Source organism: Pelodiscus sinensis, chromosome 4 (genome assembly GCF_049634645.1).
Source record: "Pelodiscus sinensis isolate JC-2024 chromosome 4, ASM4963464v1, whole genome shotgun sequence".
Taxonomy (NCBI): domain Eukaryota; kingdom Metazoa; phylum Chordata; order Testudines; family Trionychidae; genus Pelodiscus; species Pelodiscus sinensis.
Genome location: NC_134714.1, coordinates 42,715,026 through 42,736,598, shown reverse-complemented (window position 1 = coordinate 42,736,598; position 21,573 = coordinate 42,715,026). Strand labels below are relative to the sequence as shown.

Below are 21,573 nucleotides of genomic sequence, written 5' to 3'. Positions count from 1 at the left end.
AACCCTACATCTGACCCCAACACTGCCCGGCCTGGCACCCGCTCCCCAAGCCAGCGTCCCCTTATCCACTTTCTCCTGCATCCAGATTTCCTCCCAGAGGTTGCACCTCTCACCCCTTCCCACGCCCAAATCCCTCATTCCCACCCCAGACCCTACACATCCTGTCTCAACTCAGCGAGGGTATGGCTAGACTGTAGGGCTATGTCTAGACTGGCATGATTTTCCACAAATGCTTTTAACGGAAAAGTTTTCCGTTAAAAGCATTTGCGGAAAAGAGCGTCTAGATTGGCACGGACGCTTTTCCGCAAAAGCACTTTTTGCACAAAAGCATCCGTGGCCAATCTAGACGCGCTTTTGCACAAAAAAGTCCCGATAGCCCTAATCGCGAAAATGGCATTTTTGCGCAAAACAAATCTGAGCTGTCTACACTGGCCCTTTTGCGCAAAAGCTTTTGCACAAAAGGACTTTTGCCCGAATGGGAGCAACATAGTATTTCCGTAAGAAGCACTGATTTCTTACATGAGATCGTTAGTGTTCTTGTGGAAATTCAAGTGGCCAGTGTAGACAGCTGGCAAGTTTTTCTGCAAAAGCTGCTTTTGTGGAAAAACTTGCCAGTCTAGACACAGCCCAGGAGTTTTTCAGGATTCCGGAGATATCTCAGAAAAACACTTCTACATCCAGGGATGCATTTGTTCTTCTGCTTCTTTTAGTGGAAGAGCAAACATGATCTTTCGGTCACCCCTATATTTCTCTTTCCACGAGGAATAAGGGGGCTTCCAAAAGAAGGGTTTTTTCTGACATTTGGTCCAGTCTAGACAGGGCAAATGTTGGAAAAACCTCTTTTTTCACAATTCTTCTATGGGAAAGCAGCAGTATAAGGGTTGGGGATAGCAAGTTATGGAGAGGAGGAGAATAGAGGGGCAGGGGTTCAAGGAAGGAGTGAGGCAGTAGATCTTTGCTTGTTCTGTCATTTAAAAAGTAATCTTAGATGTAAAAAGGTTGGAGACCATGGATCTAGATCATCCCTGACAGCTGTCTGTCTAATCTGCTCTTAAATATCTCCAGTGATGGAAATTCTACAACTGCCCTGACAGTTTATTCCAGTGTTTAACCACCCTGACAGGAAGTTTTTCCTACTGTCCAACCTAAACCTCCCTTGCTGCAATTTAAGCCCATTGTTTCTTGTCCTATCCTCAAAGGCCAAGGAGAACAATTTTTCTCCCTCCTCCCTGTAACACCCTTTTAGATACTTGAAAACTGCTATCACATCTTCTCTTTTCTAAACGAAACAAGCCCAATTCCTTCAGTCTTATCTCATAGCTCATGTTCTCTAGACCTTTAATCATTCTCGTTGCTCTTCTCTGGACCTTCTCCAATTTTCCACATCTTTCTTGAAATGTGGTGCCCAGAACTGGACACAATACTCCAGTTGAAGCCTAATCAGTGCAGAGTAGAGTGGGAAAATGACTTCTCTGTTCCTCTCCTGAGCCCCAGGCCTGAACCCAGCAACCCCTCTCCTGTAGCCCCCTGAGCCCAGGGGCTAATCCCAACTGCCCCTCCAGGGCTGCAAAGCAAAGCTGCAGTTTCGTATCATGCTTATCCTCCTTAACTGCCCTCTGTCTGCCCAGCCTCTCGGGTCCGCCCCACCCCCGCTCTGGCAAGCCTCCCTTTTCCTACCGCCTAGGTCCTCTGCTTGCTTGCGCTTTCCTTCCTGCCCCTACCCCTGCTTCCTCACCCGGGAGGCTCAGGCTTCGCGGCCGGGGCTCTCTTGTCCCTTTAACCGGGTGGGGCTGCCCAGGGGAGGGGCGCATGCGCAGGGGGCGTCGCTCTAGCTCCGGGCATGGAGTGGAGCCGGCAGCGCTCGGTGCAGCCCGCGGGGGTGTGATCCCGGGGCAGCCGTAGTGGAGGTGCCGCTGGGGCTCCCGCGATCCCGGGACGGCTCCGGCCAGCAACCAGCCCCGGCGCGGGGGCTTCGTTCCTCCGCATGCAGCAGCTGCCGGAGCCCCCTGCCCGGCCGGCTCTCCTCGCTGCGGCAGCCAGGGACCGCCGGGCCTTTGTCTCCTGCACCCCGGCCTCTGCCCGGCAGTCTCAGCAGGAGCCACTCGCGGGACAGCGTGCGCCTCCTCCGCTCCTCGTCCCCACGCAGGGAGCTGCAGCCTCGCTGGCCCTGGCCGCCGGCCCCTGTTGCATTGTGACCCCTCCTGAGCTCAGCAGCCCCAGCCGGAGCAGGCAGGAGTTGGGCTGAAAGCAGAGGGGGCATCTGAGCATCCAGAGCTGCCCCAGGACGGCTCGCTCCGCCCGAGGAGAAAACAAAGGCTGGAGGCCTCATTGCCTTATTTCCTGGCCATTCGCTTCTGCTGGGTTTAATGGTCTTATTGTCTAAGGATGGCTGCAGTTTCCCCGCTCAGCATCTCTACCGGGTTAATTTTCCTCCACCAAGACGCTGTGAGTGGTAGGAGCCTATGAACAATCAGCTGCGCTCTGCCCTTGCCTCTTCGCTCCACCTAGGTGTAGCGCTTCATCGATCTGCTCCCACTGAGTGTAACTGGCAATCTCTAACTAGGTCAGCGAAGCCTGTCCCGTGTGGGCGGCCTGATCTGAATATACAGCCCCTTGCTGACTTTTTTGTAACCGGACCGTGTCAATGTTCTGAGCCCGTCCGGGTCTGCCTGCTTGACCGAGGGTGACCGTATATTTTAAAACGCCTCGTCTATGCTGTGTCTTCAGTGCCACTCCGCTTGCTTCATCTGGGCCCTGCTTTGTCCTGAGGAAACCGCCTCCTGCTGGCTAAAATACACCTCGATAGTGCACTGTGCTTATGTCAATGAGCCACACCCTTTTTCCCTTAAAGGGCCTCTGCTCTCATGCTGCCATGTGCCGCTCTGTCTCTGGCAGACTGAGAGGGGTGGTGGGCATTGTGCTGTAGGCCACCGAGTTCCAAGGTGCAGGCTGGGATGCCGGGAGGCAAAATAGGAGGCAGTGGCGCTGCTGCCACCAGACGCCCTGAGGCCAATGAAGAGGCAACGCAGAGAGAGGAGGAGCAGGAAGATGATGGTGATGAAGATCTGCGAGACGGCGGAGTGCCTTTCTTTGTGAACCGAGGAGGGCTACCCATTGATGAGCCCACCTGGGAGAGAATGTGGAAACACGTGGCCAAGATCCACCCTGAGGGAGAAATGGTGGCACAAAGAATTCGAGGAGCCACCGACCTACCCAAGGTGAGAAGTCTTGAAAGAATTGATACTAATAAATGGCATGGCTTCAGCCAGAAACTGGGATTTGTTATATAACATGGAAATTCAGATCAGTAATCCTGGAGTGGGGGGTTTCATTCAATGAAATACATTCATAGGGTGTAAGCTATTGGGATTTCACATCGCGGAAGACACACTCGCCTGCCCTGTTTGGGATTTGGGCTTAGATTTAATAGAGTTTTCCCATTTAACTGCTGTGGTGATATTTGTGGTGAAGCAAAAAGCCAGGTCCAGGATAAGCTGAGAGAAAAGGGGGGAAAGCCAGGATTCTGAGACAGAATACCCATCTGAGATTTAGTTTGTGAGGCAGCCTGCCTTGCTTAAAAGAGGAGGGTGACAGTGCTCCAGCTGCACTGCAAACATTGTGTATGGGCCTGAACACTCTTCTCGTAAAAGTTTGCAATTAAAAATCATCCAGAAGGGTAGCCTGCTAAGAGTACAAGGTGACTGACATGACCTATTGTAGGTGGCTAAGGAAACTCAGTACTGCATCTTGGGGAAAAGGAGAGCAAAGCAGGGATTTATGACTGAGATGGGGAAATACTTGAGATGTGGAGATTGAGTAGTAATTATAATGAACAAGCTATAGGCTATAAAAGGCAATGTGAAGTTTAACATGAGGAATAGTAATAGAGATATAGCCATGTTAGTCTGGTCTTGCTGAAACAAAAAGACAGGACTATGCAGCACTTTAAAGACTAACAAGATGGTTTATTAGGTGATGAGCTTTCGTGGGCCAGACCCACTTCTGGCCCACGAAAGCTCATCACCTAATAAACCATCTTGTTAGTCTTTAAAGTGCTGCATAGTCCTGTCTTTTGTTTTAACATGAGGAACAGTCTTCTCCACAAGGGGAATTCTTGCTAAGTGAAGTCACACTAGATGATCTCATGGCTTTTCTGGTCCTACTGTTCAGAATTCTATGAAAAGGGGAACCCAAGATCATGCAACTTAATCTTGATGGTGAGTCCTTTGTGTGTAGGCCCTGAAAGTTTTTGTAGATACTGCTATGTTTGTTTATGTATGGCTTCTGGCAAAAAATCTAGGGTATATTTAGATCCTCATATTGAAAGTGCTTCTTAAATATTCATTCTTATAACTATCCTTTATTTCCAATTTTACAAATATAGATGACTGAGTCAAAAAGATTAAGTGACTTTCCTAGGCTCGTCCAGGAAGTCTGTGGCAGAGCCAGTAAGGAAACTTAAGAGTTTAGGGGTCCAGTCCCCTTTTTTTGAATCATGAGACATACTCCAAATCTTGTTTCTCTTCTGTCTCCTAAGCATGGTCTGGATCAGAACTGGGGATGTCTTTGACTGAAATTTTATTGTCCTCTGCACAAAGCAAAATCAGCTGATTTGAGCAGGGGAAAAGAGGGAGGCATAAGGGAACAGACTCTGTGTAGCCTCCATTGCAATCATATTTCAAAGTATTCCTGCTAGTTTCCATTGTTAGAAGCAGCTGTATTCTGCACCATCAGTGCCAAGGGTCTACAGCCAGTGGAGGCAAGTGGCATGGGTCAAGCCTCTGTTTCTGGTACCTGCAGCACTATTGCATAGTAGTACAGTTTGTGCACTGTGTTCAAAACGCATTCTGTCCTCTGAACTCACTGCTTCACTGCTTCAGTCTCTCAGCATTTTACAGGGAATGCAGGGGAGAGAATGTGGTAGGAAGGATTGGGATAAGGAATGGAAAGAGCCCACCTTTGCCTGTGGTGATGTTCCCATATCTCAGAGCACCATTTATATTGGGATGTACAGAAACGGGTGTAGTTTCTTCGAAGAACTGATGCAACAGATTAGAATCCTGGCAATAATATTGCAGAGGAAAGTGTATATTGTACTTGCTCAGCAGGGCTGGCTCCTATGAAAAGCTGATGGCCTTTGGTTCCTGAGGCTGAATGGACCTTGAGAGGGATAAGGAGTTGCTGTAACTGATCAGCCCAGTGGCCTACCTAATCCAAAATCCAGTCTTGGATGAGTATCAGTAAAGTGGTGAAAACAGTGATATTGTTCCAAGCTCCATACCTTGAGACACTACAATGAGATGTACTTGCTTGCAGTATGTTGCACTACTGGTGATCTGCTGGGGCTTCTTTCTCCCACAGTGGCATGCTGAGTTCTGAGTCTTGTTAGAGAAAACGGTGTTACTCCAGTGAAAAAGATCTCATCACAGGCTGGTGTAGATTTTCAAAACATGATTCCCCTTTAACTGTCTTACATGACTTGATCAGTAGTGACATAGTTAACAGACATACTTACCCAGGAACCTACTCCTGCAGTAAACCCTGTTGCCAATTTGTCCACACATCTATACAAGCAGCACTATCACAGGACCTAACCACATAGAATCATAGAACCATAGAGCTGGAAGAGACCTCAGAAGGTCATCAAGTCCAGCCCCCTGCTCTAGGCAGGACCAATCCCAACTAAATCAACCCGGCCAGGGCTTTGTCAAGCCGAGATTTAAACACCTCGGCTGTGTCTAGACTGGCAAGTTTTTCTGCAAAATCAGATGATTTTGCGGAAAAACTTGCCAGCTGTCTACACTGGCCGTTTGAATTTCCACAAGAACACTGATGATCTCATGTAAGTTCGTCAGTGTTTTTGCGGAAATACTTTGCTGCTCCCGTTCAGTCAAAAGCCCTCTTGCGCAAATCATTTGCTCAAGAGGGCTAGTGTAAACAGCACAGAACTGTTTTCCGCAAAAAAGCCCCGATCGCGAAAATGGCGATCGGGGTTTTTTTGGCGGAAAACAGCGACTAGATTGGCCATAGACGCTTTTCTGCAAAAAGTGCTTTGGCAGGATGCTTTTCCACAAATCTAGATGTGTTTTTCCGAAAATGCTTTTAACGGAACTGGATGGAGACTCCACTACTTCCCTAGGTAACCCATTCCAGTGCTTCTCTACCCTCCTAGCGAAACAGTCTTTCCTAATATCCAACCTGGACCTCTCCCACCACAACTTGAGACCATTGCTCCTTGTTCTGCCATCTGTCACTACTGATAACAGCCTCTCTCCATCCTCTTTGGAACCTCCCTTCTTCAGGAAGTTAACGGCTGCTATCAAATCCCCCCTCACTCTTCGCTTCTGCAGACTAAACAGACCCAACTCCTTCAGCCTCTTCTCATAAGCCACAACATCAGAGGCTGCATATCCTCTAATGTGACATATTCCATCAAGTGCCAGCAATGCCCCTGTGCCATGTATATTGGCAAAACTGGACTGTCTCTGGCAAAGAATAAATGAACACATGTCCAATACCAGAAATGGTAATACACAGAAACCTATAGCAGTACATTTTAGCCTACTTGGGTACTCATTGATGGGTTTAAAAATAGCCATTCTTCTACAAGGAATTTCATAAACCAACTATAGAGAGTGCAGAATTGTCCATCATATGCAAATTTGACACTCTCTCTCGTGGCTTGAAGAAAGTTGTGAGGTGGATGGGTCATTATAAAACCTGCTTTCCTTACATTCAACACCCAATTGACATCAAAAACTAAGTATGCGACACTTCCAGCCTGCTCAATTGGCCTCGTTAAGCACTGGCACTACAATTAACATTTCCTCATCCCCTCTCTCAGATGAGCAGAATGGAGAGGAAAAAGGGGGATGCTCACAATTTATAATAGGAAATAAAAGGAAGTGGGTTTTGCCCATGAAAGCTCACGATTAATGTATGAAAGTCTCAAATAGTATGTCTACACTTGCACTCTCTTTCGAGAGAGGGATGCAAATGAAGGTATTTAAAATTGCAAATGAAGCCGTGATTTAAATATTCCGTGCTTCATTTTCATATTCACGTTATGGCGCTATTTCGAAAAAACAAACGCAGTTAAGACGCGGTTATTTCGAGAAAAAACCCTTCTCTCGAAATAACTGGTTTGAGGAATAAGGGTTATTTTGAGAAGGATTTTATCTTGAAATAACCGCGTCTTAACAGCATTTGTTATTTCGAAATAGTGCCATAACATGAATATGCAAATGAAGCACAGGATATTTAAATCCTGGCTTCATTTGCAATTTTAAATGTCTTCATTTGCATTACTCTCTTGAAAGAAGGTGCAAGTGTAGGCATACTGTAAGGTACTACAGAACTTTTTGTTGTTAAATTACAGACTAACACGGCTGCTCCTCTGAGTGAGTTAATAGTGACACTTACCTGGGTAAGCACCCATTAGTGTACAACATTTTTGTAGATCATATATCTGAGTTAATGCCTCAGTAAGATGAAAAGATAAACTGTTTTTTTAAGTCTTTAAAACACCACCTCTCTGAGGGAGCTCTATGCCTCTCTTCTGTCTGGTTTATTTTCATTCTGCATGGCTCATTTTAAGCATAAAAATCTCAGCTCTTCACCAGGCTCCCTTCCCAGGACAGGCTGTACTGATGGAATTGGGACTCAGTTGTGTCTGGCAGGAGTCCAGTGCAAAATCCCAGTGTGTATGAGTCTGGAAGTGCTGGGATGTAACCCAGACATGCACATAAGAGGAGACCGGAATGGGTAAGGTGCCCAACCTTGCAGGAGCATGTGTTCTAGTAACTGGAGTGGCAGGCCCCAGGAAACATGTGTTGCTATCCCACCAAATTGTTGGTGACCATGGGTAAGGTAATCCACTTCTATGTTCCCTTCCATGTTTACAGTACATTTGCATCCTCCTCCTTGAGGCCCACAAAGATATTTGTTTGCACTCTTTGGCCTACTCCAGCATCCTCCATGCACAGTTCTCAGTATTGTCATCTCTCCTCCGTTCAGCACAGAGATGAGGGGGACCAGTTTGGGCATCCTGATCAGATCTGAGAGCTAGAGTATAGCTTCATTACTTAAAGTGCTGCTTCTACATTAATTAGCTCCCCAGAGAAATGTGTTCCATTACACTGTCTCAGAGATTGCATGTTCCTCACAAGGAAAGGGGATGTGAGGGTGAGCAACAGTTTCCAGTAGCAGAGAGAAAAGTAACTAAAAAGAGCCAGTAACTTATGTTGTTAATATGCATCTGACTGGAATCCAGGAAGTAAATTTTTAGCTGCCTGCCTCTGAAAAAACACCCGACAGAAATCACCCGCTGAAGAAATGAGGTAAGTCTAAATGCTGAGCCTGCCCTGGTTTTACGACTTTCATTCGTTCTGCTTGGGAATAATTTCCTGTGACTCAGTATGTTAACTCATAGCTTCTAAACCAATTTAGTGTGCATTAGTTTCGAGACAGCCGAATTCCCTACATCATTCTCAAGGGGGCTAGGAGCGCAAACTGCTGGGGATCTTGCATCTCTCCTTCCCCTCCCTTGCAATGCTTCCTGCAAGGACAGGTTGCATGGAAGAAAATCAGGTTTCTGCGCATTCCCAGCAGGGGACTGAGGTGAGGTATCGACTCACAAAAGGCACTGAAGACAACAGATGGCACACTTCATTGGTTCTTATGTCCGGTCACAGTTCCTCTCCCCGAGAGGTGCTGGGAAATTGGCACCAGTCACAAAATGGCATCTTTATCAAACAATACAGAGAGAATATAAAGACCTAGAATATCTTACAGCTACCTGCTGTTGTGTAAATACTGTCAGTGCTTGGAGCTCCACGCAGCAAACTGCATCTAAGTCTACACTGGCACTTTACAGAACTGTAACTTTTTGGCTCAAGGGTGTAAAGCACCAATCTGAACCAGGCTACAGTGGTGGGAGCCATGCCCCTCGCGCTGTTAGCTACTCCCCCTCATGGAGGTGGTTTACATGGAGTACTGGGAGAGCTCTCTTCCAGCACTCATGGCATGGCTACGCTTTTGGCTTAAAGCACTACTGCAACTGTGCTTTAAACTTTTAACTATAGACAAAGCCATTCTTTCCCATCACACACTTGCAGACTAAATGGGTAGACAATATGAAATACAATGAAAAGACAGAGGGAGGGCTCTGTCTCTGATTGACTTTGTTAAGGGGTGAGTGGGTCAATTCGATTCTTCAGAGAACACATTGTTGTCAATCACCCCAACACAGAGCTTGGGGCTTTGAGGTTGAATCCATGAGCAAAAGGCATTAACTTTGCTTAGTAGACTTGGGGAAGCTGTGGCTAGGTATGTTAAATATCAGTTATTTGAATAGTGGATTAACCTCATGAATTCTTATTGGTTACTCAACTATTCTATAGTCCCCGAGGGTGGGGCTGGCGGCTAGTGTGCTCCAGCCCCACTCCCGAGGAGCACTCTGTGCTGCTGCTTCTGTATCAGAGGCAGCAGTATGGGGTGCCAGGTGGGAGCTGGTCCATGAGGGGAGTTTAAAAACTACCTCCCATCACAGACTGGCTGCCTGTTGCCCCACACTGCTGCCTCTGATACAGAGGCAGCAGCGTGGGGTGGCAGCAGCCCCTCTCCGGGTGAGGAAGGGGTCTAAGCTCCTGGACCCAGCATGAGCCAGAACTGAGCCAGGCTGCCTGCCCACCAGGCCCCTAATACATTTTAAATACAGAGCTGCAGCAGGGGTAGGTCCCATACCCGGCACAAGCCAGGACTGAACCGGGCTGCTGGCCAGCCTGCTAAAAAATTTACTGGGGGAGGGGTGTAGTCTATAGGATTAACTGATAAGCTTTTGCTTACTGGTAATTGACTATACTATTACATCCCTAGCTGTGGCACAGATTTCTCTGTTATAGTCGCAACAAATCTATTTTTTCATGGTCAATGAGAGACCAAGTGTTTCCTTGGCCCTGTTTGTGAGTCCAGCTCTGTCTTTTGTTTTTGCTGGGCAGACAGGACCCTTCTCCTTTCTTAGGATAACTCTTATCAGCTGTCAAAGCTGTAAATGTTGACGTCCAAATAAATGGAAAGGAAAGCTTGGCTGGATCCAGGAGGCCAAGACTGCAGAATGAAGGCAATAGTCTGGGTAATATATTTGCAAATTCCAGTTGTGTAACTAAAAATCATAGAAGTCTAAAAATGGAAAAACCGTATTGTCTTATTCAGTCCACCCCCTGCCAATGTAAGTTCATTCCCAATTCTTTTCTAGTGTTCACAGTACCAAGAGTTGGGGTTTTCACCTCTTCCCTTAAAAGTCTGTTTCATGCCCTTATACGGTTTTCTGTTTCAGAATTTACTGAGCTTGTCTAAACTTTCAATCCATGCCCGTCTTATACCCATGTACCACCCATCTTCCTCCTTTGTATGTATGCTCTTTAGATGTTTGTAGACTATTTTGTGTTCCTCTGTGGTTGTCACTTAAATAAGTTCTGCAGACTTTTTTTTTTTTAAGTTTTTCATTAAAAAAAAAAAAACAACAGTCCTTCCATATTCCTGCCAACTTTGTGTTGCTCTTCTCTGAATTTCCTCCAGCATGTCAACTTGAGGACAGAAGAAACAGTGGCTGTCAATTCAAGGACTGTCTCGGGTGGACAGCTAAAGGGGATTAGTTTGTGGGGTGACAGAGGAATGCATTTTCTGTGGTGATGTGCCAAAGCTTTCGGCAAAAGGACTGGCAGGTTCAGGAAACATCTGCTCTGTGACTCACTCTGCTTTCCCCTGTTCAGATTCCTATACCGAGTGTGCCTGCGCTCCAGCCGTCCACCCCCATTCCTGAGCGCCTGGAAGCCATACAGCGCTACATCAAGGAGCTTCAGTATCCTTCATTGTTACCACAAACACCAGGGAATGATGATCCAAGAAGGGGAAGCAAGGAGACCTTCTCCTAGCTGACCATAAGAGAACAGCTGACTCTGCTTCAGCCAGAAGGGGAAATGAAACTTGTTTCCTAAAAGCAAGAAACTGAAGTTGAGAGTGAGTGGTTTTGCTGTTTCATTCTAATCCTACCCAATTGTGTTTCCTGTGGTTAATGCCTTTGCTCCAGCAACAGAATAGTGGCAGGGCCAAACTAAACGGTAATAGATTCTCCTTCAGCCACACACAGTGAATTCAAATACTGTAGGATATTTTGAAAGGAATAGTTAATTGAAGGCCCTGGTAGTTGCTGTGCCTGCCTAACCCTGCAGGGAGGGCCCGGGACAAATTAAAGCCTAGGATTAGAAAATGCTAATCTCTTCTGCCAAGATTGGGTGTACTGGGTTTGGGGAGCATGAGCTTTATGCTGAATCATTTTACTGGGTACGCTCTGCTCTGTAAGTGGCCAGAACATGATAGTCACTCCTGCTTTGGATGGTCAGGTGGATGATTAGCGTCTAAGCATGGCCTGAGAATAATACTCCTACATGCCCCCGTGCTCTGTGTGCTGGGGTGATGTGAGGATGAGGCCATGTGCAACACAAGTGCATTTTTACCTTGCTGATGGGATATGGAGCTGACTCGAGGGAAGGGAGTATGTCAGCACCTTTTTGCTAATCTTGGGGTTGGGCTGCTTTTAGGATATGTCACAGCCAGCATCAAAGCAAGGTAGCCTTGGCATTATTAGACTGGTCATAATCCCCTGCAGGCAGCAGCAAGAGAGGGTTTGTTTCAACCTCAAAACTTATGCTGCTGGATAGGAGGCTGACGCAAAAATGTGCTGTCAATAAATAGGTACACTTGGGACTAGGGAGGGAAATATATTGTCACTCTGTTTCCTTCCTCCCCCAAACCAAAGAATGCAAATGGGAGGCACAGCCAAATGGAAATCCTTTCTCTTTGTGGGTATTTTGCTTGCTGGATCCTGAGGTCCCTGGGAGGACAGTAAAGGCTACGTCTACACTACACATTTTTGCCGCATAAAATATGCTAATGAGGGACTCAGCATATTTTCTGTCGTTTCTTTTTGTGCAAGGGGTATTTGCGCAGAAAGAAGCAGTGTAGCTGCTTCCATTTTGCGCAAAAACCCTTTGAGGCATAAGGATCTTGTGCAAAATGGGAGGGTTTGCACAAAATGGAAGCAGCTACACTGTTTCTTTTTGTGCTAAAACCGCTTGCGCAAAAAGAAATGGCAGAAAATATGCTAATGAGATCTCAATTTATGCTGAGTCCCTCGTTAGCATATTTTCTACTACAAAAATGTGTAGTGTAGGCGTAACCTAATCGATACCTTGATGGCACAAAAAGATTCCTCCAGGCAGATTGCAGTATGTGGGCAACTCTGGCTTCTCAGCTCTATTCTAGTCTGCATGGCCCCTTAACTTTTTTCCTCCAGGTACAATCACACTGGGACACAGTTCTTTGAAATTAAGAAGAGCAGACCTCTGACCGGGTAAGTACTGTCAGCCTTTCCCACATCGGGAACATGCCTCCTCTAATACCTAGTAACCCTGAGTGTGGCCAAGAGTACTGACTGGATTGGTTGCCAAGAGTTAGTAAACTACCTATTAGCCAGAGACATCCTGTCTCTGAGCACATCTAATTTGTAATCTAGATTGGGAGTGGGCAATAATTTTGATGGGGGGGGGCACTCAAAAAACTTGGTAAGTGCTCAAGAACCAGACTCTTCCATGATATTAATGAAGGAGGTACAGTGTTTGGGTGTAGAAGGGAGCTCAGGGTAAGAGATTGGAGTGCGGGAGAGGGTGTGGTATGTGGGAGGGAGTTGAGATGAGGTGAGGGATTGGGACCTAGGGGAGGGGATTAAGGTGCAGGAGGGGATGCAGGTATCGGTATAGGAGAGGATCCTGGAGGAGGGACGTTGGAGGGAGAGCAGGATCTGGGAGGGGGTTGTGACCTGGGGCAGGGGTGCAGGAGGAAGTGCAGGAGTTTGGGTTGTGATCTGGGGCAGAGGATTGGGTGCAGAGTCCGGGAGGGGGTATGGAAGCAGGAGTGCAGAGTAAGGATGTTAAAATGCAGTTAATTGACTAGTCAACTAGTCGATAGGCACTTCCGCATTCCAACTTTGCAATGTACAAGAGCCCCTCTTGTACATTTCAAAGGAGGAATGCAGAACTCCGCATACAGCCCGGGGCCAGTGGGAAGTCCCGCTGACTCCAGGCTGCACTCAGGTGCCTGCTTTGAAATGCACAAGAGTCCCCAGCGGAGGCTCTTGTGCATTTCAAAGCCATGGAGCCGGGGGTCAGCTGGGGAGTGCCCAGCTGACTCTGGGTTCCACATCGCATTTCCCTGGAGTCCTCAGCTGACCCCGTTTCTGCTGCTGTGGGGAACCCAGCATTAGCTGGGACTTGCCAGCTGGGCCTGGGTTCCACTGCCCCTTTAAAATGGGCAGAGGTGGCAGTTTCAAAGGGGAAGCCTCTGCCCAATTTAAAGGGGCAGTGGAGCCTGGGATTAGGGCAGTGGAGCCTGGGATTAGCTGAGGAGTCCCAGCTGACTCCTGGCTCCACGGCTACCCCTTAGAAAGGTGCACAGGCAGCATTTTAAAGGCATTACCACCGCACAGCTGATTCACAGATCAGCTGTGCAGTGGCTGCCCCTTTGAAAAGCCGCCGGGGGGTTTCAAAGTGGCAATGCCACTGTGCAGCGGTGCCACTTTGAAGTACCCCTCCCCCCTCCTTTGCTGCCTCTTTAAAATATTTTATAGAGGCTGCAAAGGGGAGAGATATCAACTAGACAAAATACTATCTGATAAGCACTTGCTTATCAGATAGTCGACTAGTCTTTTACATCCTTAGTGCAGAGGGTTAGGGTTGTGACCTGGACAAGAGTGCAGGAGGGGAAGAAGAGGATTGGTGTATGATATGATGGGTGGGGTGCCAGGAGCAGGCCCTGACCAGGAGGCACTTGCCTAGATGGCTTCTGGCCAGTAGCCCAGGAGGTCCCTCAGGCCTGCCAATCCCTGCACACTGCTCAAAGCGACTGACTGTGGGGACCATGTGCTTCTCTGAGTTCCATGCACCCGGAGGGCACTTTGCATACTGCCTGTGCTGCAGACACAGCCTACGAAGCTCCCATTGGCTAGTTTCTGGCCAGTGGGAGCTGCAAGATTGTGGTGGGGGCAGCATGTGAAGCCTCTTTCTCCCCTCCGAACCCTCCCTCCCACCCACCCACCCACCCAGGGGCTCGCAGCACACTGAGCATATGGTCCCTGCAGCTGGCCACTTTGAGTGGCATGCGGAGGCAGGGAGTCTACCTTAGGTTCACGCTGGGCTGCAGGCCAGATCCAGTAGCTTGACAGGCTAGATCCAGCCTGCCCTGCTCTGGATCATGGACTTTGAGAGATTGTGTGTAAAGTAAAGCTTTAAGTTCTCAAAGGCGAAACATCTCTGCAATTGTGTGTGTGTGTGTGTGTGTGTGTGTGTGTGTTTTGTGATGGACACTTTTTATAAAGAGAAACAATGTGTGGGGAAGGACAAGAAGGTAGTGGTGGTGGACATGCCACACTAGTGTGCCTTGTGAGCCCCATAACATACACACAGGAAGAAATCCATCATCTTTGTGCAACTAGGTTCCACGTGCACAAGTAGGGACCTCTTAGTCTGCCAACCAAACCCTTGTGCCCACATTAATGCTGCTGGCCCAAGCCATCAGGCATGAGTGAATATTTGGGCTTTCCACACACCTTATGATATGATCAGGGCAGAATATGCTCTGCAGCCTGTGACCAATGCAGGGAGACTAGGACTGATTGGTGCTTCTGCAAGCCTCTTCCCTGCCCCCACATTTGGGAAAGAAAGTGTCTCTGGTACTTGGCCTCCTGCCTCAGGCAGCTTATCTTGGTTGGATGAATATAATCTAGAGGAACTGCATTGAGATGAAAGGGAATGTTTCCAGACTTGCTGAGAGTAGAGTCTGACAGAGTGGATCCTGTTTGGCTCAATGAGAGGAAATGTCACAGCAGCAGTGTGGAAAGGGAATGGCAAAAGACTAAATCTGAATTTATTCCTAAAAGGCTTTTTCCGCTCCTATCTGCCTTAATAGTCTTCCTCTCTCCTTGCAACCTGCCCTGCATACACGCCATCCAGTGACTGAATTCACCAACCCTGTTCAATGCAAACCCCTTTAATTCTCCTCCTCTGTCTCTCCGTCTTGTACTGTCTAACAGGCTGATGGACCTGGCCAAAGAAATGACCAAAGAGGCCCTGCCAATCAAATGCCTGGAAGCTGTGATCCTGGGAATGTATCCTTTCCCCTTTAAAATGTGCATGTGTGCCCGCCCTAATGCATTCTCCCTCTGTAGAGCCTTGCAAATCTGGGGATATCCACTTTATATCAGATGCGGATATCTGTGGACCATGTTTGCGGAACATGGATTGGATGTGGTTATAAATGTTGTATCCATGCAGAGCTCTACTCCCCCTGTTCCCTTATGTCCCTCTCATGCTGCTAGTGCATTGCAAGGAGCTAATCAGAGAACCTGAGTATTGGAGCTAGTTTTTCAGAGCCTCTTCTCCCCCACACCATAGAATTGAGTGTTTATTCCTTTTTGACATAACTGGGGAAGAGAGAGGAGGAGAATGTGGTGATTAAACAGAAAGGAAATAGCATCAGGTCAAGCTCTGTTGCCTGGTGGGGATGTTTCACTCACTATACATCACCTTGCATTTTCTTTGCAGTGCAGGCAGACATGGAAGGGAACCTGTCAGACTGTCCCTTGGGTAATGCTTGTTTTCAGTCTTGGACTTGTGACAGTCCCTCCATACACACAAGTCCTGGGAAGCACACCTCCTCTGGGACCCAGCAGGCTAAGTCCAACTGGGGCCACATCTCTCTCTCTTTTTTAAGGGTTGCCTCAGTGATGAGGAAACATTAGAAAGCTAAGTTAACTGGCCTGTGAGTTTTGGAAAGTTAGTTGTCTTCAGATGCAATGCTGGTCTGAAATGCCAGTCTGAGGACCTCAGTGGCTCAGGAGAACGGGTTGCATTTTACTTGTAGGGCACCAGGTCCAGTTCCTCCTAGGTTGATAGTGATGGTCAATTTAACTAAATTGTCTGGTGGCCTCTGTGTGAAATTAAATGGTGGCCTGCTTCCCCCCAGTTCCTACCAGGACAGGTGTCCACAACACAAAACTGCCATTATAACTGGCTGCCTTTTGTGGGCAGTTCTGTTTTGGAAAGTGAGGTCCAAGAAATCCATCTGATCCTAGAACACACGAGGTATCTTGTGGTGGGCAGGAGCTGTATCTGCTCTGGGAATAGACAGGATTTGGTCTCTAGGGCTGTCAATTAGGTCCTTATCCCCAGCAGTAAATCTTCTTTCCAGTCTAGGCTGGTTGAGATGTTTGTGGGGGATGGGGTGTAAGAATCTTACTCCTTTTCTTGGCATCACCAGTTGTTTCCTGAACAGGGCCAGTTACCTCACCAACAACATGCCCACACTGGAGCGTTTCCCGATCAGCTTCAAAACTCACTTCTCAGGGAACTACTTCCGCCACATTGTGCTGGGAGTGAACTTTGGGGGCCGCTATGGGGCACTGGGCATCAGCCGGCGTGAGGAGCTCATGTATAAGGCACCCACCTTCCGCACGCTGAGTGAGCTGATCTTCGACTATGAGGAGGCGTACCACCGCTGCTGGCATGTCCTCAAAAAAGTGAAGCTGGGTCATTGTGTGTCCCATGACCCACACAGCGTGGAGCAGATTGAGTGGAAGCATTCCATCCTGGATGTGGAGAAGCTGGGCCGTGAGGACTTCCGTAAAGAGCTCGAGAGACATGCCCGAGACATGAGGTTAAAGGTGAGAAGGTGGGAAGTGCTGGGGAGATCTGCCTGCTGCTGCTGTGGGAGGCTGCAGGTGTGAATTTTGTTCTTGGTGCCCAAGCTCTAACTAGATCCTGACACAAGTATGCCGGAGGTAACAGATCCTGCTGAGGGGTGAGGGAAGAGAGGCAGGGAGGCGCAGTAAGGAGGGGAAGGATTCTTCTCTTCTTTCTGCAGACCTTGGTCCCAATGGGGTGTAAACCCCTCTCTGTTTGGTGGGTGTACATGCTGTGTATCAGGGTGCAGCTCTTGTCCAGGAGCTGGGAATCTGAATCCTATGCCTTCAGGTATGCCTTCTGGGCATGGGACTGATAGCCAAGGTACACACTTGCTCAGAAGATCTGGGTGGAGAGATGTGCTTGAGATTCTCTCTGAAGGCAGAGTACAGTACAGGAGAGCTACTTAATGCCTATCACTGCCTTGAATTTTTTTCATCTCGCTTTCACCCCTTCCTAGAGAATGAATTACCTTGGGCCTTGTGTTCTCCAGCCACTGCTGGCCCTAGTTCCTCTCCCATTTCACCTGTTGTTTTCCTCCTGCAGATTGGCAAAGGAACAGGGCCACCATCTCCCACCAAGGATAGGAGGAAAGATGTGTCCTCTCCACAGCGGAGCCAGTCTAGTCCACATCGCCGCAACAGCCGTGGGGAGAGACGGTGAGTGGGGTTGGTGAATGGCTTTTTGGAGGATCTTCTCAATCATGCAATAAGATTTCCTTCCATACCTTCCCACTCTTGGATAAAGTAGATTTCTGAGAACTCTCTTGGTGTGGCCCATAAGGGGATATGTGTCTCAGCTGCATTGGAGCTCTCCTGTCCTGTCTCTTTGCCTGTCAGCTCTGTCACTGCTTTCTCCTAAGTGAGTTGCTGCCTTCCCACTTTCAAACTATAGTTGGAATTTGGGGTTGGCCGCAGGTAGAGGAGAGTTGCCCATCTAATGTGGATTGGGTCACACGTGATGCCCAAAGAGACGTCTGAACCTTTATCGTTGGTCAGTGAGAAATGATGTGCCTTTGACCCTGCTTTCAGGCTTACCCCAAATCTATTTTCCCAGTAAAGTATCTCAAGAGGAGGTGCCAGGATTCCCACTCTGTATTCCATTCACTTGAGGATGTTGGCCAGGTGAAGAGCTCACCTCCTCCCCCTGTCATGCAAGCAGTAGGGGATGAAATGCCTCTTCTCATGCTGGCACCTCTCACTCTGTGTGGCTGCCCTGTCAGAGGAGAAGTTGAGATTACCTCTGAATATCTGCTTCCCTCTTTCTTCACAGGCTGTCAGGCGAGAAGAAGCCTGCTGAATCCAAAGCCATGCCAGACCTCAATGGGTATCAAATCCGGGTGTGAAGAGGTGCGCCTTGTGTGCCTGGTGCCATGGACCCTGCTGGCCACACTTGAGACCAGGATCCACCTGTAGCAAGCTTAATATGGGGAAGTAGGAGTGGAGAGCTGGTCTTCCAAGGTACTTCTATCAGGCCTACCCCAGAGCTATCTCCTGGGCATCAGATGAGTTGCCTGCCTGTCTTCTCCAGAATAGCACTTTTTAATTCAACAAAACAAGTTTTTAAGAGAACAGATATGCCAGTTGATGGAAAGGTCCTGCAAGGTGCTTGAGAAGGCTCCTATTGCAACATGGTGAGAGATGGAGCTAGTGAGGCCATCAGAGCTCAGGCTTTGCATGGAATCCTTTGGGCTGACAAAAGACAAGTGGGGTATTTTCTCAACAGTGCCTCTTCCTCTTCTGTGATGAAGGTCTCAAGCCACCACAAAGCCCCTGGGCTTGAAGGAGGGGAGGATATTGGAATGGGAAGCCCCCTGCCTCTGGTGGAGGAAGGATTTCTGGTTTTGTAACTTGTGTATTTTTCTACTGTCATTCTTGTTGGGGAGGAAGTGAGTGAAATGCACGATCACCTTCCCCATCCCTTGTGCCCATAGGGATGAGGAATAAGGCCTGGAATCATTAACACTTGCATTGCTAATGACAATGCAGCCTGCCAGTGGTGTTGAGGTCCTCTTATGTGGTTAATTTACCACTGTAACATTTCATCTGGTCTGCAATTGTCCCCCGGTATCTCATTGTCGCTGAGGGGGGTGAGTGTTTCTCTGTTCCTGTGAGTTGATGTGGATGTTTCCCTTCATGACAGTCTGATCAGGAAATAGACTGCTGGACAGCTCTCTGTGGTGATGGGTGTTAAGCCAATAGGATGGTTGGAAATTGTGCCTTCCCCACTCCCGTCTCAGCAGTGGTCACTGGAAGTTGCAGGGAAAGCTTTGGCCACTGAGGTGCAAGATCCACTAGAAAGCAAGTGATTCTGATGCACATGAGCATATTTCTGTGCAGAAAAGAAAAAAGCTTCACTTTGTCCTTTCTGAATTATAGCATTTAATCTCCTGGGGGGCCTCTTCCTTCCCATCCTGCTTAACTCTGGAATATTCAAGGCACTATTGCTTCAAATTCCCTTTAGCTCTTGTGCTTATGAAACTACTACTGTGACACCTTGCACGTGCCCCTTACAGAACTGAGTTCCACTTTTACGAAAGAGCTCCCTTTCCTGGATGCTCAGATTCATGCAGGCTCCAATACACTCTGCTCAAAGGGCCAGTGTGCTGACGAAACCTTACACAAAATAAGATGGCAAGTTGTGGTCCTGTTGTTGGCCTGTTCACCCCCACTCCTTTTCTACATCCACAGCTGGCCAATGCCTGTTGGAGTGCCCCTAAAACTGAGGCATACTGCCTTTAGGAACACACAGGGCACTGTCACAGCAAATTCTCTGAGGTACTCTGTCAGGATGCTTTCAGGTGACAAATGCTAGTGGGTGATACGGTGGGGAAATGTTTCTCAGGGTGATATCAGATGGGGTGCTGCGCTGTTGCTGTAGGACAACACCTGCCAACCCAATCAAGATTGAAATGTCTTTGGAGAATCTTGCTCCCAGGTATTCCATTTCTCTTCACTCTTCAGTCTAACCTATTTTGACTGCAGCAGACTATCTTAGTCCTAGGAGCAGGGAGCACAACTGTGTGCTTCTCCTCCTCCTGTTTTGTTTTTCCCTGACAGGGTATTTTACAGCACTGTTAATGATTACCATTCTCCAGCAAGAGGGGCTGGCCCTTACACTTAACTAAAGCCTTGGCAGCTCACAACATTTCCATTCAACCGAGAGACACAGCTAAACAGTTCAGAAGTGAGGAGCCATTGGCAGGTGTGTGTGTTTGGGGCCCAGGACTTGGCATGCCAGGGGTGCTGCAGCTCATGGCAGAATTGATTCAGAGCAGTAAGGGAAGTAAGAGCATTAGGGGATCAAGCCTGAGGTATGCTGAGATAGCTAGAAGCTGTTGAAATGTTTAACATTATGTCCAGTTTCCCTCCAAAAACGTCTAAACATATATGGACTGTGGCAGTATCCAAATTGTGTTGGAGCATTCTGTATTCTTTCCTGCCTGAATACGTGTTGGAAGCATGGTTCAGACTATAACTATGGTAGGTAAGTGGGCATTCTGGCATACTATGGGTGGACTGCAGCTATTTTGGTAGTGTTAAATGGGGCCTTACATCAAGTAATAGCATGCACTGCTCTTATGTCAGTTAAAACAGTATTGACCCTTAAAGTGCTGTTCCAGAAGGCTCTCACTGGCCCCTTAATAGGTATCTAATCACAGTGTTTCACTAACAGTTATTCTGTGCCTCTCTCTGCAGTTTGCCAGTCTAAGCTCCTTTTTTGCTGTCCTTTCTGCAGTATGGTACGTAACCAGGAAAAAAGATTGTATAGGGAAGTCGCATAATTTACTGGCTACTCAGAACTGCAGACTAATTCTGAAGAATTTAACAAGTGACACAGGTACCAGTCTCCAGAACATAAATCATGATTGGAATAGGAGGACTGGAACTGGAGTCTCCTGCCTGTGTTCCCTGATCACTGAAGTCCTGAGTCATTTCCCCTCACTTTGTTCCAGTGACTGTTTTTAAGTATTTAATCACTTTCAAGAGAAGAAGAAAAGAGGCCCAAATCAGAACATGCCTGATTAGACCCGTACCTCTGAGAAGAGGAAGCCTCTGTTCACACTAGGGGATGGGAGAGAGGTTTTGGAGCAGGAGGTGGAATTGAACCTGGATCTCTCACATCTTGACTCCAGCTCCTGCCATTTTGTGTGGAACAAGGCAAGTGCTTAACTAATTTCCTTAAATGCCTTAGGGGCTGAGTGACTCCAGGAAGCTAATTCTCATTTGTGGATAACTAAGTGGAGCTTGGCTATTTCTGAGAGAAGTGAGGTTTACCACATACCTCAAGCTGAAGTGGCTTCCAACCTAGCACACTAACTCTTGTGGATTGCGTCCTAAGGCCCCTATTTCTCCCCATTCATTTTGAGAGTCTAGGTGCCTAACTTGGCTTTGTGCATCACTGTGGTATGCCTTGGATTTTTTTCTCTAGATACCTAAAAGTTGATTACTGTGACTGAGTAGGATGTCCCCTTCATAGATTGCACCCTTCCTTCTCTGTAGATGGACAGAAGAGTGCAATTGAGAAGAGTCAGCATTTAATGATGCTGAACAGGGAAGGACAAGCTCAGTGGCTCTAAAAGATCATTGGTATAGAATAGATGAAGCAAATACTTTGTCCCACCCTGTAATTCAAGCTGTGTGGCTTGTTTATACAGAGTGAAATTGAGACCATAGTATAGAATTCTGAATGAATGACAGCTAGATGTTTTTCAAGGTCTCTTAGAACTCATCTTTCAGTGCATTCACTAGCTGGGGCCAGACATGAATATCCTCTTTCA

General features: G+C 47.7%; 1 protein-coding gene and 1 long non-coding RNA gene across 5 annotated transcripts in view; one reads left to right on the top strand and one right to left on the bottom strand.

Moving 5' to 3' along the window:
• The window catches only part of LOC112544898 (uncharacterized), a 195,692-nt gene extending 193,827 nt beyond the window's left edge, over positions 1 to 1,865 (bottom strand). Inside the window, exon 1 of one of the 4 annotated variants that reach the window (XR_012903374.1) lies at positions 1,736 to 1,865. This is a non-coding gene — a long non-coding RNA (uncharacterized LOC112544898). Of the gene's footprint in view, positions 1 to 1,677 lie in introns of all 4 variants that reach the window. The other 3 variants (XR_012903376.1, XR_012903373.1, XR_012903375.1) reach the window with 3 other exon arrangements.
• On the top strand, positions 1,833 to 20,914 carry VASH1 (vasohibin 1). The gene is made up of 7 exons (XM_014570814.2): positions 1,833 to 3,218; positions 10,773 to 10,861; positions 12,356 to 12,412; positions 15,146 to 15,220; positions 16,393 to 16,774; positions 17,340 to 17,452; positions 18,066 to 20,914. Exons 1-7 carry the CDS (start codon positions 2,955 to 2,957, stop codon positions 18,136 to 18,138), a joined length of 1,053 nt encoding a protein of 350 aa, XP_014426300.1. The 5' UTR covers positions 1,833 to 2,954; the 3' UTR covers positions 18,139 to 20,914.
• The last annotated feature ends 659 nt before the right edge of the window (positions 20,915 to 21,573 follow it).